Genomic DNA, 16,109 nt, shown 5'->3' on the forward strand with positions numbered 1-16,109 from the left:
AAAACATCAGACAAAATCATTTCCGCTTAGGATGTAAATAAACCGGTGAAATGACAGCAATTTGTGAAAAATGCGATAATTCTTGGAAAAAAAATACATTTTTTACCATCAAATACTTTTCTTCCATTTTTTTTGCCTTTTTATTTGGGGGGGTTGCTTTCAAGTAGAGTTATTATTTTGCCCTTGGTTGGTTCAGCAATACACTCCGCCATTTTGATTTTCTCTACTCACGGTATAAGAGCTGATATCCTAGTAGTAGAGTAGCCAATCAGAGCGTGCAATTTCTCATATCCAGCGAATGTGGATAGAATAATATGAATATTACACGGTCGCGCGAAGATATAAAGTTTATCTTCGAGTGATGAATGTATATTTCACAAGTGAGTGGAGCGATGCCACATTGATGCAGTAATTCATGGTAAAGGAGCCCCAACCAAATATTGAGTGTATAAATCAACATACAGTGGTGCTTGAAAGTTTGTGAACACTTTAGAATTTTCTATATTTCTGCATAAATATGACCTAAAACATCATCAGATTTTCACACAAGTCCTAAAAGTATATAAAGAGAACCCAGTTAAACAAATGAGACAAAATTATACTTGGTCATTTATTTATTGAGGAAAATGATCCAATATTACATATCTGTGAGTGGCAAAAGTATGTGAACCTCTAGGATTAGCAGTTAATTTGAAGGTGAAATTAGAGTCAGGTGTTTTCAATCAATGGGATGACAATCAGGTGTGAGTGGGCACCCTGTTTTATTTAAAGAACAGGGATCTATCAAAGCCTGATCTTCACAACACGTTTGTGGAAGTGTATCATGGCACGAACAAAGGAGATTTCTGAGGACCTCAGAAAAAGTATTGTTGATGCTCATCAGGCTGGAAAAGGTTACAAAACCATCTCTAAAGAGTTTGGACTCCACCAATCCACAGTCAGACAGATTGTGTACAAATGGAGGAAATTCAAGGCCATTGTTACCCTCCCCAGGAATGGTCGACCAACAAGGATCACTCCAAGAGCAAGGCGTGTAATAGTTGTCGAGGTCACAAAGGACCCCAGGGTACCTTCTAAGCAACTGAAGGCCTCTCTCACATTGGCTAATGTTCATGAGTCCACCATCAGGAGAACACTGAACAACAATGGTGTGCATGGCAGGGTTGCAAGGAGAAAGCCACTGCTCTCCAAAAAGAACATTGCTGCTCATCTGCAGTTTGCTAACAATAATGTGGACAAGCCAGAAGGCTATTAGAAAAATGTTTTGTGGATGGATGAGACCAAAATAGAACTTTTTGGTTTAAGTTAGAAGCGTTGTGTTTGGAGAAAGGAAAACACTGGATTCCAGCATAAGAACCTTATCCCATCTGTGAAACATGGTGGTGGTAGTATCATGGTTTGGGTCTGTTTTGCTGCATCTGGGCCAGGACGGCTTGCCATCATTGATGGAACAATGAATTCTGAATTATACCAGCGAATTCTAAAGGAAAATGTCAGGACATCTGTCCATGAACTGAATCTCAAGAGAAGGTGGGTCATGCAGCAAGACAACGACCCTAAGCATACAAGTCGTTCTACAAAAGAATGGTTAAAGAAGAATAAAAGTTAATGTTTTGGAATGGCCAAGTCAAAGTCCTGACCTTAATCCAATTGGAATGTTGTGGAAGGACCTGAAGCGAGCAGTTCATGTGAGGAAACCCACCAACATCCCAGAGTTGAAGCTGTTCTGTACGGAGGAACGGGCTAAAATTCCTCCAAGCCGGTGTGCAGGACTGATCAACAGTTACTGGAAACGTTTAGTTGCAGTTATTGCTGCACAAGGGGGTCACACCAGATACTGAAAGCAAAAGTTCACATACTTTTGCCACTCACAGATATGTAATATTGGATCATTTTCCTCAATAAATAAATGACCAAGTATAATATTTTTGTCTCATTTGTTTAACTGGGTTCTCTTTATCTACTTTTAGGACTTGTGTGAAAATCTGATGATGTTTTCGGTCATATTTATGCAGAAATATAGAAAATTCTAAAGGGTTCACAAACTTTCAAGCACCACTGTAGTTTTCAGAAGTTGGACATTTCTGTATTGTAAATCCTTTTTGATTGATTTTAGGAAATGTTCTAATGACTTGAAATACGGGATTTCTGATTTTTACAAGATACTAAGACATAATCATCAAAATTAAAACCAAAAAAAGGGCTTGAAATATTTCTCATATATGGAAGTTTACCTTTTTGAATTGAATTACAAAACAAAAATGAAGTTTTTCATGATATTTTAGTTGTTCGAGATGCACTTAGTAAGTACAGATGTATTTTTGATCCTGTACATATAATTTAGACCCTGTGTTGATTTCAGAAAACCCAAAATAAATTAAAATTTGTGCCCCAAATTCTTTTTATTTTAAGCTGTATAGTGTATAATCGTTCTTCCCCGGACAAAAGAACAGTTCAAGGAGATCATTACGCACCTGATATTGCCATGACATCCATGTCCATGATGAGTGTATGTAAACGTCTGACCACAACTGTAGATGCAGTAAAAGTAAAGAGAAAAGGAAATGACATGGGTGTTGCACATCCGATCCTCCTGACTGCCAATACATTTATTCTGAAACAAACGTTCAAAATCTCTTTGCTGTCTCTTTCCTCTGAACCATGAAGCGCAATAAGCAAATCTACTGCAATGTTACTGCAACCTCTACGAGAGGTGAGTGTTCAGGATGCAATTTTATTTCCAAAATGTCTTCCATAAATCTATAAAGATTGAGCAAAATTTCACTTTTGAGAATAATTACAACAGAGATGCAGTAATATTTTTTCTAGAATGTAGCTAGAATTGAATATGATGTGTATGTTTTTCAAATGTTAAATCTTGCAACGTAAATTTTTATTTATTTAGACAATTGAAACTTGCTGTGGTTGGCTTCTCAAAATGTGTAAATGTTTCTTCATTTGTTCAACTACCCTGACCTTGATTTTGAAATCCCTCCGTACTTAAGTCGTGTGTCACGAAGCAAGTACCACCTTTTAAGTCTGGATAAAACAAGGCCATTTTAATCTTCAAACCAATTTGTGATGTTTCTCTTTCAACAAAGCTCTCTGTCCTGTCTTAAAAGGTGATTTGCACCAGATATGTGATACATGAATGCATCGTACTGTACACTCTCTCCATCTGCTGAAACCACTGTGCTTTGTAAATGAAGGTCCAGGAAGTGGTAAAAGATGCATTTACTGTGTGGTGATCTCGTGCTCTGTTCTCCTCGTCCTGTCCCTGATAGCCAATGCTCTTCTGGCCTATTTTTGTAAGTGCTTTTGAATCTAGTTCATGGTCAAACAAGCTGTTTGCATACTATAACCAAAAGTATGTGGACGCCTGACCATTACACCCATATGTGCTCCTTCCCCAAACTGTTGCGACAAAGTCGAAAGCATAAAATGAATGGCCTATAATGTCTTTGCATACTGTAACGGTAAGATTTTCCCTTCATTGGAGCTAAGGGGTTAAGCTAAAACCTGTTCCAGCATGACAATGCCCCTGTGCGCAAAGCAAGCCACATAGACACAATTTGCCAAACTTGCTTTGGAAGAAACTGTACTGTACAGAGACCTGATCTTAACCTCACTGAAGAACTTGGGTGCAAATCCCCACAGTCACTTTCTAAAATCTAGTGGAAAGTCTTCCCCAAAGAGTGGAGGTGGTTATAACCGTACAGGGGGAACCAACTCCATAGTAATACCCATGGTTTTGGAACTGGAGGCTCGACAAGCGTGCACATGAGTGGCAGGGTCAGGTGTCCACATACTTTTGGACATATACTTTGGAGTAGATCACATAGAACCATAATACACTCAGTATTCATCACAGTAGAATTTCTATCTCACTGGGGCTGCTTTAAAATGTTTGCATCACTCTTTTTTTTTTTTTTTTACTTATTTTATTATTTTTTTTAAAGATGTTAAACTCAAGTGGGCCTCAGACACTTTATCTGAGCAGGCCAGGAAGTACTCAGCTGAAGGTATGCTGAAGAACACTCTGTCATATCTTTTAATACTTCTGTCAGCCCTAATATGTAATCGAAACTTGATTTAATCCCACACAGCCCGTATAATTATCACACATAAAACTAAAATATCTGCCTTTTTAAAGCACAGGATAAGAAGAAATTAATTTAGTTAGCCAAAGAATCATCACTTTATTGGATGGGGTGCACTGTTCTAGGAAATTAATCAATGACAGGGTGGTGTAATAAGGTATAACATTAAGCGGAGATGCTGTTTCCACCCTGACGATAATTATTTTCCTTGGAAAGTGCTTACTTTTTATCCATTTATACGGTGTCTTGCAAAAGTATTCATCCCCCTTGGTGTTTGTCCTGTTTTGTCGCATTACAAGCTGGAATTAAAATGGATTTTTGTGGGGTTAGTACCATTCGATTTACACAACATGCCTACCAATTTAAAGGTACAAATTGTTTATTGTACCACAAACAATAATTAAGATGGGGGGGGAATCTGGAATGTGCATAGATATTCACCCCCCAAAGTCAATACTTCGTGGAGCCATCTTTTGCTGCAATTACAGCTGCAAGTCTCTTGGAGTACGTCTCTATTAGCTTAGCCCATCTAGCCACTGGGATTTTTGCCCATTCCTCGAGACAAAACTGCTCCGACCCCCTTCAACTTAGATGGGTTGCGTTGGTGTACAGCAATCTTCAAGTTATGCCACAGATTCTCAATTGGCTTGAGGTCTGGGATTTGATTAGGCCATTCCAAGACGTTTAAATATGTTTCCCTTTAAACCACTCCAGTGTAGCTTTAGCAGTACAGTATGTTTAGGGTCATTGCCCTGCTGGAATGTGAACCTTTGTCCCAGTCTCAAACCTCTGGCTGACTCAACAGGTTTTCCTCGAACAGGTTTCCAACAGCTTGTAATGCGATAAAACAGGACAAACACCAAAGGGGATGAATACTTTTGCAAGACACTGTAGTTACGTTAAATATCCGCAAAACCTCACTTACTGCTTATAGCTGTTATAAAATAGTCTTTGCTTCATCAGGCTCTTTTTTTCACTCTGTCTTGAAGTTTAGTTGCCAAAGAAAAAGTGCAAGCACAAATTTTAAAAGAACAGCTTTACCGTACCTCTGACTGTTACAAAGACACTGTTTGTAAAAATTAGTCTTTTTACAGAAAGTTTCACCATATTACTGATCGTTTAATGCTGCAATATAGTAAACCTATCTAGTTTAGTAGACTATTTCTTTCCAGTGAATGTATGTATGTTTGATGCTTGTTGAATTAATTTTTTAGACTGTAAAATCAACCATGCAACAGTCACCTCACGTGAGCAGATCAGAAGATGCTCAGCTGGAGGTGTGTAATCTTTCCGACACGATCAGTAATTTTATATACACCATCCTGTTCTACAGTGCCGGTGGTAAGATATAGTGTCATCCAATATCTTCCTCTCTTTCTCTAGAGCGTCAAATACAGTACAAAGACAGACTCTACATTTTCCCTAAAGATGAAATGAACTGGATTTCCAGTAGAAAGAACTGCCAGGAATTCGGGGGAGACCTGGTGGTGATCAACAGTAAAGAGGAACATGTATGATGCAAGAACTGGAAAAACTGTATAATATGTTTATAATACAATATTTATATTGATAATCTGTATGTGCTTAATTTTCTGGCTTTTAGAAGTTCCTTGTTGGTGCAATGAACACGTTTAGCAATTCTCTCCACTGGATTGGTCTGAGAAATGCTAAAAAGCAGGGCACGTGGCTATGGGTGGACGAAACCCCTCTTCTGCAAAATTGCTCGTAAGATTTTCTTTCTTTTTTATTTTTAAATGCATGCTTTTATGAGGGCGGCACGGTGGTGTAGTGGTTAGCGCTGTCGCCTCACAGCAAGAAGGTCCTGGGTTCGAGCCCCGGGGCCGGCGAGGGCCTTTCTGTGTGGAGTTTGCATGTTCTCCCCGTGTCCGCGTGGGTTTCCTCCGGGTGCTCCGGTTTCCCCCACAGTCCAAAGACATGCAGGTTAGGTTAACTGGTGACTCTAAATTGACCGTAGGTGTGAATGTGAGTGTGAATGGTTGTCTGTGTCTATGTGTCAGCCCTGTGATGACCTGGCGACTTGTCCAGGGTGTACCCCGCCTTTCGCCCGTAGTCAGCTGGGATAGGCTCCAGCTTGCCTGCGACCCTGTAGAAGGATAAAGCGGCTAGAGATAATGAGATGAGATGAGATGCTTTTATGAGGCCTTCATGCACTTTTTTTTATTCTATCCACATTCACTGGATATGAGCAATCTAGCACTCTGATTGGCTACTCGACTACTAGGCTATCAGCTCATATACTGTGAGTAGAGAAAAACAAAATGGCGGAGCGTGTTGCTGAACCAACTCGGGATGAAATAAAAACTCTACTTGAAAACAAAACCCCAAACAATACAAAAAAAGGAATGAAAGTATTTGATGGTAAGAACATATCTTTTTTTTCCCCAAGAATTATCATCATCGCATTTTTCACAAATTGCTCCTGTCATTTCAGCGGTTTGTTTATATTCTTCATCTTTAAGCATTTAAAATTTGTTGAAAATTTTTAGACTGGTTCAAAAAGTCAAAGAAGTTTGAAAATTACAGAACTGAAATGTCTGAGGAAGAATTAAATAAATGTCTAAAGCTGTTCTGTACCTCAGCAACACGGGACTTTCTACAAAAAAACAACGCTCAAGTCAATTCGTGCCGCCACTGATAAGTTTTTAGGAAGTTTGCTGAAGTGGAAATTATTTTGTTGGATGTTTTGTGTGAAGTTTTTAATTATTGAATTTGCAAAAAATAAAATTGCTTCGTTTCTCATAATCCAGTGAATGTGGATAGAATAAAACCGTTATTCCACTCAATCTCGTCGTACATAGCTTATAGCCAGCTTAGTGCTATGCACCTCGTCAGCTATCAGCTCATGTACGACTTGATTTTGTGGAATAATTGTTAAATGTAGCCCTGTAAAATCTATTCAATAGCCCTATAAAATTCTCGCACTCTTCAGTTTCTACAATGATGGGTTTGACTGCATCTATTCAAAACATCTACGCTAACTGGCACAGAAGACCAAGAAAGATTTTTAAAATCGGTTTCAAAGTATTATTATTATTATTATTATTATTATAAACCTAAGGGTTTATGCGTTGGCTCTCTTTCAGCCTAAAAAAGGGTGTGGGTTTTTTTTCACTTTAACAAAACATATACAGTGGTGCTTGAAAGTTTGTGAACCCTTTAGAATTTTCTATATTTCTACATAAATATGACCGAAAACATCATCAGATTTTCACACAAGTCCTAAAAGTAGATAAAGAGAACCCAGTTAAACAAACGAGATAAAAATATTATACTTGGTCATTTATTTATTGAGGGAAATAATCCAATATTACATATCTGTGAGTGGCAAAAGTATGTGAACCTTTGCTTTCAGTATCTGGTGTGACCCCCTTGTGCAGCAATAACTGCAACTAAACGTTTGCGGTAACTGTTGATCAGTCCTGCACACCGGCTTGGAGGAATTTTAGCCCATTCCTCCGTACAGAACAGCTTCAACTCTGGGATGTTGGTGGGTTTCCTCACATGAACTGCTCGCTTCAGGTTCTTCCACAACATTTCAAGTGGATTAAGGTCAGGACTTTGACTTGGCCATTCCAAAACATTAACTTTATTCTTCTTTAACCATTCTTTGGTAGAATGACTTGTGTGCTTAGGGTCATTGTCTTGCTGCATGACCCACCTTCTCTTGAGATTCAGTTCATGGACAGATGTCCTGACATTTTCCTTTAGAATTCGCTGGTATAATTCAGAATTTATTGTTCCATCAATGATGGCAAGCTGTCCTGGCCCAGATGCAGCAAAACAGGCCCAAATCATGATACTACCACCACCATGTTTCACAGATGGGATAAGGTTCTTATGCTGGAATGCAGTATTTTCCTTTCTCCAAACATACTTCTTAATGATACCAAAAAGTTTTTTTTGGTCTCATCCAACCACAAAACATTATTTCCAATAGCCTTTTGGCTTGTCCATGTGATCTTTAGCAAACTACAGATGAGCAGCAATGTTCTTTTTGGAGAGCAGTAACTTTCTCCTTGCAACCCTGCCATGCACACCATTGTTGTTCGGTGTTCTCCTGATGGTGGACTCATGAACATTAACATTAGCCAATGTGAGAGAGGCCTTCAGTTGCTTAGAAGTTACCCTGGGGTCCTTTGTGTGACCTCGCCGACTATTACACGCCTTGCTCTTGGAGTGATCTTTGTTGGTTGACCACTCCTGGGGAGGGTAACAATGGTCTTGAATCTCCTCCATTTGTACACAATCTGTCTGACTGTGGATTGGTGGAGTCCAAACTCTTTAGAGATGGTTTTGTAACCTTTTCCAGCCTGATGAGCATCAACAACGCTTTTTTTGAGGTCCTCAGAAATCTCCTTTGTCTGTGCCATGATACACTTCCACAAGCATGTGTTGTGAAGATCAGACTTTGATAGATCCCTGTTCTTTAAATAAAACAGGGCGCCCACTCACACCTGATTGTCATGCCATTGATTGAAAACACCTGACTCTAATTTCACCTTCAAATTAACTGCTAATCCTAGAGGTTCACATACTTTTGCCACTCACAGATATGTAATATTGGATTATTTCCCTCAATAAATAAATGACCAAGTATAATATTTTTATCTCATTTGTTTAACTGGGTTCTCTTTATATACTTTTAGGACTTGTGTGAAAATCTGATGATGTTTTAGGTCATATTTATGCAGAAATATAGAAAATTCTAAAGGGTTCACAAACTTTCAAGCACCACTGTACATCAGACTATCTGTTAGCAAATGTCTTAAAGAAAATGATTTTGGGTTTTTGTGGACCCAAACACAACAGCACCACTAATGGTTATAAGACACAAACTTTCAAGCACCACTGTACCTTAAGAACGAGCGAGGGCACCGCATCAGCACATCTTTCAAGCAAAAGAAAAAAAGGATACAAAGCAAGTACATAGACGATGAGAATAATAAATGATAGATGGAGAAAAGGGGGAATTTCCAGGGGCTGTCAGTTAATATCGGTGAGCTCTCGTCTTGCCAGATTTCAGATTGCACTTTTGTTTGTAGCAGCATTACAGTACGTCAGAGTGGTCAAGTAACAGGATGATTTTTTTTAGTGGGGGGAGGGATGGGGCTCCTGTTGCTGCCATAGTCCACGTTCTCCTCCTCTTCCTCCTGGATAAGCCCGGCTGTCTGGTTCTCCACCGTGTAACAGAAATGAGTCTCCTGCACGCAACACAGAGCTTCACGTCACACAGGGTGGATCAGAAACATTAATAACGCTGCAGTGCAGGTCCCTAAACTATTACAAACTAGAAAAGCACTCGGAGAGCGCAGACCTCCGCCAAGAATCCTTTAAAAAAATCCGGGATCCAGAAGGTGATCCGGACCACCGCCAAAATTTAATGGAGTGTTACTTGTGCCCAGTCACACCTCTGGAAAAAATTTCAGAGCAATCCGTTCATAGTTTTTTCCGTAATGTTGCTAACAAACAAACCAACGCTACCGAAAACATAACCTCCTTGGTGGAGGTAATAACAGACAGCACTGTTTTTGGATGGAAGTAAAAGGAAACCAGATTCTTTGTTTGTTTGTTTGTTTGTTTGTTTGTTTGTTTATTTATCGAATTTTCAAAAATAAAAATGCTCTTTCTCAAAATTCAGTGAATGTGGATTCATAGTTATTCCACTCAATCTCGTCGTACATGCTGTATAGCCAACTCAGCTGACGTACGACTCGGTTTCATGGAATAACTGTTAAAAATGTAACCTGAACAACCTTACGTTTATCCTAGTTCAGAATCAATTGAACCAATGAGTACAAAGACTCACTATCCCCCCACTATGGCTATTCAACTGAATGAATAAAGCAATAGGCTGTGTACAAAAATAAAAAACTTTAATGATATCTTTTTTTTATGCCTCCGCCACCATAAGGTGCAGGAGGCATTATGTTTTTGGGTTGTCCATCTGTCCATGCGTGCGTCCGTCCTTGCGTGCATCCGTCCCCAAACCTTGTGAACGCGATATCTCAAAGGCTAATGAAAGGAATTTCACCAAACTTTCACCATTTGTGCGCTTTGGGACAAACATGAACTGATTAGATTTTGAGATCAAAAGGTCTAAGGTCAAGGTCACTGTGAGGTCAAATGTCTGTCTGCAAACCTTGTGAACACAATATCTCCAAGGCAGATGAAAGGAATTTCACCAAACTTTCACCATTTGTGCATTTGGGGACAAAGATAAACTGATTAGATTTTGAGATCAAAAGGTCTAAGGTCAAGGTCACTGTGAGGTCAAATTTCTATCCGTGTGCATCCATCCCGAAACTTTGTGAACACGATATCTCAAAGGCTAATGAAAGGAATTTCACCAAACTTTCACCATTCGTGCGCTTTGAGACAAACATGAACTGATTAGATTTTGAGATCAAAAGGTCGAAGGTCAAGGTCACTGTGAAGTCAATTGTCTGACGGAAAACCTTGTGAACACAATATCTCCAAGGGGAATGAAAGGAATTTCACCAAACTTTCACCATTTGTGCATTTGGGGACAAAGATAAACTGATTAGATTTTGAGATCAAAAGGTCTAAGGTCACGGTGAGGTCAAACGTCTGTCCGAAAACCTTGTGAACACAATGTCTCCAGTAATTTCACCAGGTCAAGATTACTGTGAGGTCAAATGTCCATCCCCAAATCACAACTTAATAAGGCGTGTAGTCTACCAGGCGGAGGCATCACCATCAACACCGTTGGCATCGAGTTCTATCTAGTTTTTTTTTTTAGTTAAGCAACGAACCACAGGATGTTATCAAGAACACTGCAACGGGCCAAAGCCCCACTGTTGGTATGAATTACCTTATAAAAAAACAAGAAACAAATCATTCAAATACACAAAACAAGAGGAATCACCCCTAACAAGGGCACACACAATAGGCTATAAAAGGCGAGGGGGAAGAAGACAAAAGGAGCCAGCTGGAGAAGAAAGCCCACAGGGACGCAGCAAGATCATACACTACACTGCTAAACTACTGTATTCAACTCAGCAATACACCACACTCAGGCAGCAAATGTACTACACCAGTAAGCACTATAACTAAGATAACGATGCACCACACTCAGACAACAAGTATACTATATCACTTCAGTGCTATAGTCAGTTTGAATCCACTACACTCATCCCGAGGGTCACAGTACATCAACAAACTCACCCACCACCCAGGCTTGTACGACCAGCATATGCACCAAGCCCAAGTGGCGGGGATATTATGCTAGTTCACCACACACACACACACACAAAACTTCATAGCACCACACCACACAAGCATTGTATGACCAGCACACTCGCCAAGCCCGAATGGCATAAGCTAGGAATAAGCCCTCACAACTCCTTGTGCTTCCCCGCCCCGGCTGACAAAAGTGGGAAAAGGGAATAAACCTCGCCGAATAAAGAAATAAACAAATAAGCTAAACAAAAGTGGAGGTGGTTTTACACACGCTTACAACACACTATGACGAGGCATTTCACTGTGGGCCTTATGCTGATGGCGGTTAGACTACCCTAAAGGGCATTAAACAGGCCCACATTAGCTTTTAAAGTAAACTTTACAATGGGAAAAACAGTGGCTACAATACATAGTTTTCACATGACGTCACAGAGTCGGGGATTCCCTAGTGGCGGCCATCTTGTGGGTCAAGCTTACCGTACAGGTCACTGAGCACACATTGTAACGCGCGAGTACAAAGTCTTCAAAAGAACCCAAGCAGGCTATTTAAAGCTAGCAATGGTGCACACCTGTTGTATTCACGGCTGTCGTAATAGGTCAGATGATGACGTCAAGCGGAGCTTTTATGGAATTCCCACTGTACGGGAGCACGAAGGCGAGCAAACAAAGAAACTCAGCATACAAAGGAGAAATCTATGGCTTGCGAGAATCAACCGCAAGGATTATCAGCCTTCCAAACCCTGCAAAGTCTGCTCCGATCATTTTAAACAACTTACCATTTATAAATAAACAATCAATTGTGTTTAAGTTTGTTTTTGGAAAACATTTTAGGTCTATTCTGTATGATTTGATTTGTGTTTAATCAACGAGGGATGCAAACAACGCGCCTTTTGGCGGATGCTGCCTTTTTCACGGCTGAATCACGCAGATCTGATTTTTTTTTTTAGGGGGGGTGTTGGAGTGTCTGATTATAATTTCAAAGTAAATTCTGTATTAAAATTACTAAATAAGCAAATCCGTTACAGTCCATGAAACATAGGAAGTATAAGGATGAGAAAAAAACAGTTTAAATCGGAAAGCTGCGCACATTTGCGCAGCCCCCCCTAAAAAAAAAAATCGGATCTGCGTGATTCAGCCGTGAAAAAGGCGGCATCCGCCAAAAGGAGCGCTGTAGAATATATAAAGTTGTATATATCAGACAGCCTTTAAAGTTTGATGAAGTCAGTTTCAGGCTTTGGCAGTTTCAGGCTTTGGCAGCCCTGCATAGTCACTTGAAAATGCATCTTTGTCCACTTCATAGGGGTCAATTCCCCCAATCAAGGCCAGTTTGGCTACATACCGTTGTCATGAGATGTCGTCTAATGTATCTATATACTTCTGTTTGCTTGATTTTGCCGACATTGATCTTTATTTTAGAAAACGGACTATATAACTTCATAAATTCGTCCGAGATAACGTAGCCGGTAATGGCGATGGTCCGTTTTGTTTGCCCCACAAGATGGCGGCTGGAGGGCGTTCCCCGGAATGCCGTGACGTCAGTGAAAACTATGTATAGGCTCCTGTTACTGTTGCGCTGGCGTCATACCATACAGGCAGGAACAGTCTTTGCCATGATTAACTACAAAACAACAATTGCATGTTCACTACCGTGACATTCATACTACTGTAACATACATACATTTCCCATTTCTGTTCAAATAGTTAGACTTTATTAAGACATAACATTTACCTTCTTCCAATCCCCACTACACATACCAGTAGACTATCCTTTTTCACTTAGATGTCGTGTGGGGGGGCGGCACGGTGGTGTAGTGGTTAGCGCTGTCGCCTCACAGCAAGAAGGTCCGGGTTCGAGCCCCGTGGCCGGCGAGGGCCTTTCTGTGCAGAGTTTGCATGTTCTGTCCGTGTGGGTTTCCTCCGGGTGCGCCGGTTTCCCCCATAGTCCAAAGACATGCAGGTTAGGTTAACTGGTGACTCTAAATTGACTGTAGGTGTGAATGGTTGTCTGTGTCTATGTGTCAGCCCTGTGATGATCTGGCGACTTGTCCAGGGTGTACCCCGCCTTTCGCCCATAGTCAGCTGGGATAGGCTCCAGCTTGCCTGCGACCCTGTAGAACAGGATAAAGCGGCTAGAGATAATGAGATGAGATGTCGCATGGGTCAGGGAACTACAAGTTAAAATGCTCATGATTAACAAATGAGCTCCACTAAGTATTATGAGCAGCAGTGGACATGTTTTGATACCTTTGGTGCTATGTTGTTACTAGGGACTGCTATCACAGGCCAGGAAAACAGCCGAACTTGCTTGAATACTGCAAGGTAGATAAACACTAGTAAGCCTGCGTTCTGTGTTGATTAACGTAGCATAAACTGTGTTAAAAGATGTTTCCCTTACCCGCTCTATGTTACATCACCGCCGGCAAACGCTGCACGCCAACAATGCTCTCACCACTGCTGCGCTGTTAGGTTTCAGACAAAGAGTGGGCCCGTGTTACAGGCTAGACTAATCTACCTGCATTTCCTCCTCACGTGAGACAATTGAACGTCAGGTGACTCGCTAAACTCCGTTTCTACCCGTGTTCCTGATTAGGTGTGACTAATTACATGGCTTGAAGGCTTTTCCCACTCCCACCCATCACAAATATACACTATATGGTCAAAATCATGTGACCCTTAGACAGACATCCTTGGTGAACATCCCATTCCAAAACCATATGGAGTCCATCCCTGGTTATGCTAGAACACCTCCATAACAGTCTTCTGGGAAGGGTTTCTACTCGGATTTGGAATGTGGTGTGAAACAAGAGTGTTTAGTGCTGGAGTAGGAATACCTCATGATTCCAGATCATCGCAGGTCAGGGCTCTGTGCAGGACACTCAGGTTCTTCTACATCAGCCTTGGCGAACTATGTCTTCATGGCCCTCGTTTTGTGCACAGAGGTATTCTCATGCTGAAACATGTTTTGACCTTTAGTTCTAGATTTTCAACAGCTTACAAAAGTTGATATCGTATCGATGTGAAATTGCTGCGTGTGAATTTGTTTTCTTTAAGGTGGTGGACGGTTGCGTCAGAGAACAGCGTATCAGTGAGAGAAGACTGTGTGGGTTATTACGATGGGCAGTGGGTGGATCTGTCCTGTTCAACATCAGAAAGGAGGATCTGCGAGATCATTTGTACTCCCTGAACTCCCTGCAACTTCTGATACAAATTTCACAAAAGCTTTTTTTTTTCTCTCTCTCCATGGATATTCTAGTATGGCTTCTTACAGTATGTGACATGGACATGGTATAGTTCTATTTTACAGCAAGAGCAGCTGTAGTATGACCCTCGGAGATCAATAAAGTGATTCTGAACCAAATATTTCCATGCCCGGGATCTGTTCTAATCCAGCCTACCAAACAAAACCAGAACCTGTAACTAGGTTCTGAATTTAAAACTTTCTTGTGGCCTGAAATATTTGACACCAAAAGAGCTAGTCTCTGTTATTCCACATGAGCTAAATTTTCTAATGATGTGTTTCAAATGCTAAAAACTGATGCTTTTCATATTCCGTCTCTTTCCAGAAGAACTAGTTATGGAGTTTCATGGTAGTGTGCATGAATACTTATGGAGTCACAACTTTGCATAGTAATAAAATAATATTTTTAATATAAAATGATAATTTTGCAAAACCCTACTTCAATATTATGGGATATTTTGTGTAGATGATGTATAATCGAAGAAGAACTGGAAGCAGAAGAAGAACTGAAAGAACTGCTGCCCGGCTACAATTGTGCCATGGTCAGAGTCGCTGAAAGTAATTTTTTTTCAATTCTAATGGCTCATGTGAACATGAACTGAAGCTCTCGACTTGTATCTGTATGATATTTAACAGTTATTCCACGAAATCGAGTCGTACATGAGCTGACAGCCAACGAGGTGCATAGCGCCAAGTTGGCTATAAGCCATGTACGACGAGGTTGAATGGAATAACTGTTTTATTCTATCCACGTTCACTGAATTTTGAGAAACAGAGCATTTTTTTTTTTGCAAATTCGGTAAATAAAAACTTTTTATACAAAACGTCCGACAAAATAATTTCCACTTAGAATGTAAACAAACTGGCGAAATAACAGGAGCAATTTGTGAAAAATGCTGTAATAATTATTGAAAAATAAAAAGATATTCTTTACCATGAAATACTTTTATTCTATATTTTGTTGCTTTTTGTATTTTTTTGAGGGTTTTGTTTTCGATTAGTTTTTATTTCGTCCGCAGTTGGTTCACGCGCCGTAACTTTTTGTTGTTGTTCTTTAGGGTTTTTTATTTTTTTATTTTTTTGTGGTTGGCAAACTAACTTAAAGGTGCATTACTGCTACCAACTGGGCTAGAGTGTGGAACAGGATATATTGGGAGTGGGGAACTGTTTGATTTTAGCTATTTCTGTTTCTTTTAAATACTTGAGAACAAAGTGATCTATCTGACTTGATGCACTCCGTCATTTTCCCTACTCATGGTATATGAGCTGATAGCCTAGTAGTACAACCCCGATTCCAAAAAAGTTGGGACAAAGTACAAATTGTAAATAAAAACGGAATGCAATGATATGGAAGTTTCAAAATTCCATATTTTATTCAGAATAGAACATAGATGACATATCAAATGTTTAAACTGAGAAAATGTATCATTTAAAGAGAAAAATTAGGTGATTTTAAATTTCATGATGACAACACATCTCAAAGTTGGGACAAAGCCATGTTTACCACTGTGAGACATTCCCTCTTCTCTTTACAACAGTCTGTAAATGTC

General features: G+C 40.0%; 1 protein-coding gene across 1 annotated transcript; it reads left to right on the plus strand.

Annotated features, from left to right (window-relative positions):
- Window positions 1–2,645: 2,645 nt before the first annotated feature.
- Window positions 2,646–14,554, plus strand: LOC132869324 (C-type lectin domain family 4 member E). The gene is made up of 7 exons (XM_060902669.1): window positions 2,646–2,713; window positions 3,210–3,308; window positions 3,960–4,022; window positions 5,315–5,377; window positions 5,484–5,611; window positions 5,704–5,825; window positions 14,373–14,554. Exons 1-7 carry the CDS (start codon window positions 2,662–2,664, stop codon window positions 14,503–14,505), a joined length of 660 nt encoding a protein of 219 aa, XP_060758652.1. The 5' UTR covers window positions 2,646–2,661; the 3' UTR covers window positions 14,506–14,554.
- The last annotated feature ends 1,555 nt before the right edge of the window (window positions 14,555–16,109 follow it).

The sequence above is a fragment of the Neoarius graeffei genome, chromosome 20, assembly GCF_027579695.1.
Source record: "Neoarius graeffei isolate fNeoGra1 chromosome 20, fNeoGra1.pri, whole genome shotgun sequence".
NCBI classification, from domain to species: Eukaryota; Metazoa; Chordata; class Actinopteri; order Siluriformes; family Ariidae; genus Neoarius; species Neoarius graeffei.

Excerpts from the sequence above, each read along its gene's own strand:
- LOC132869324 (XM_060902669.1), top strand. The coding sequence starts at position 2,662 with ATGAAGCGCAATAAGCAAATCTACTGCAATGTTACTGCAACCTCTACG. Across the intron at positions 3,309-3,959 it reads TGCTCTTCTGGCCTATTTTT|ATGTTAAACTCAAGTGGGCC; the intron begins GTAAGTGCTTTT and ends TTTTTTTTAAAG. Across the intron at positions 4,023-5,314 it reads CAGGAAGTACTCAGCTGAAG|ACTGTAAAATCAACCATGCA; the intron begins GTATGCTGAAGA and ends TTAATTTTTTAG.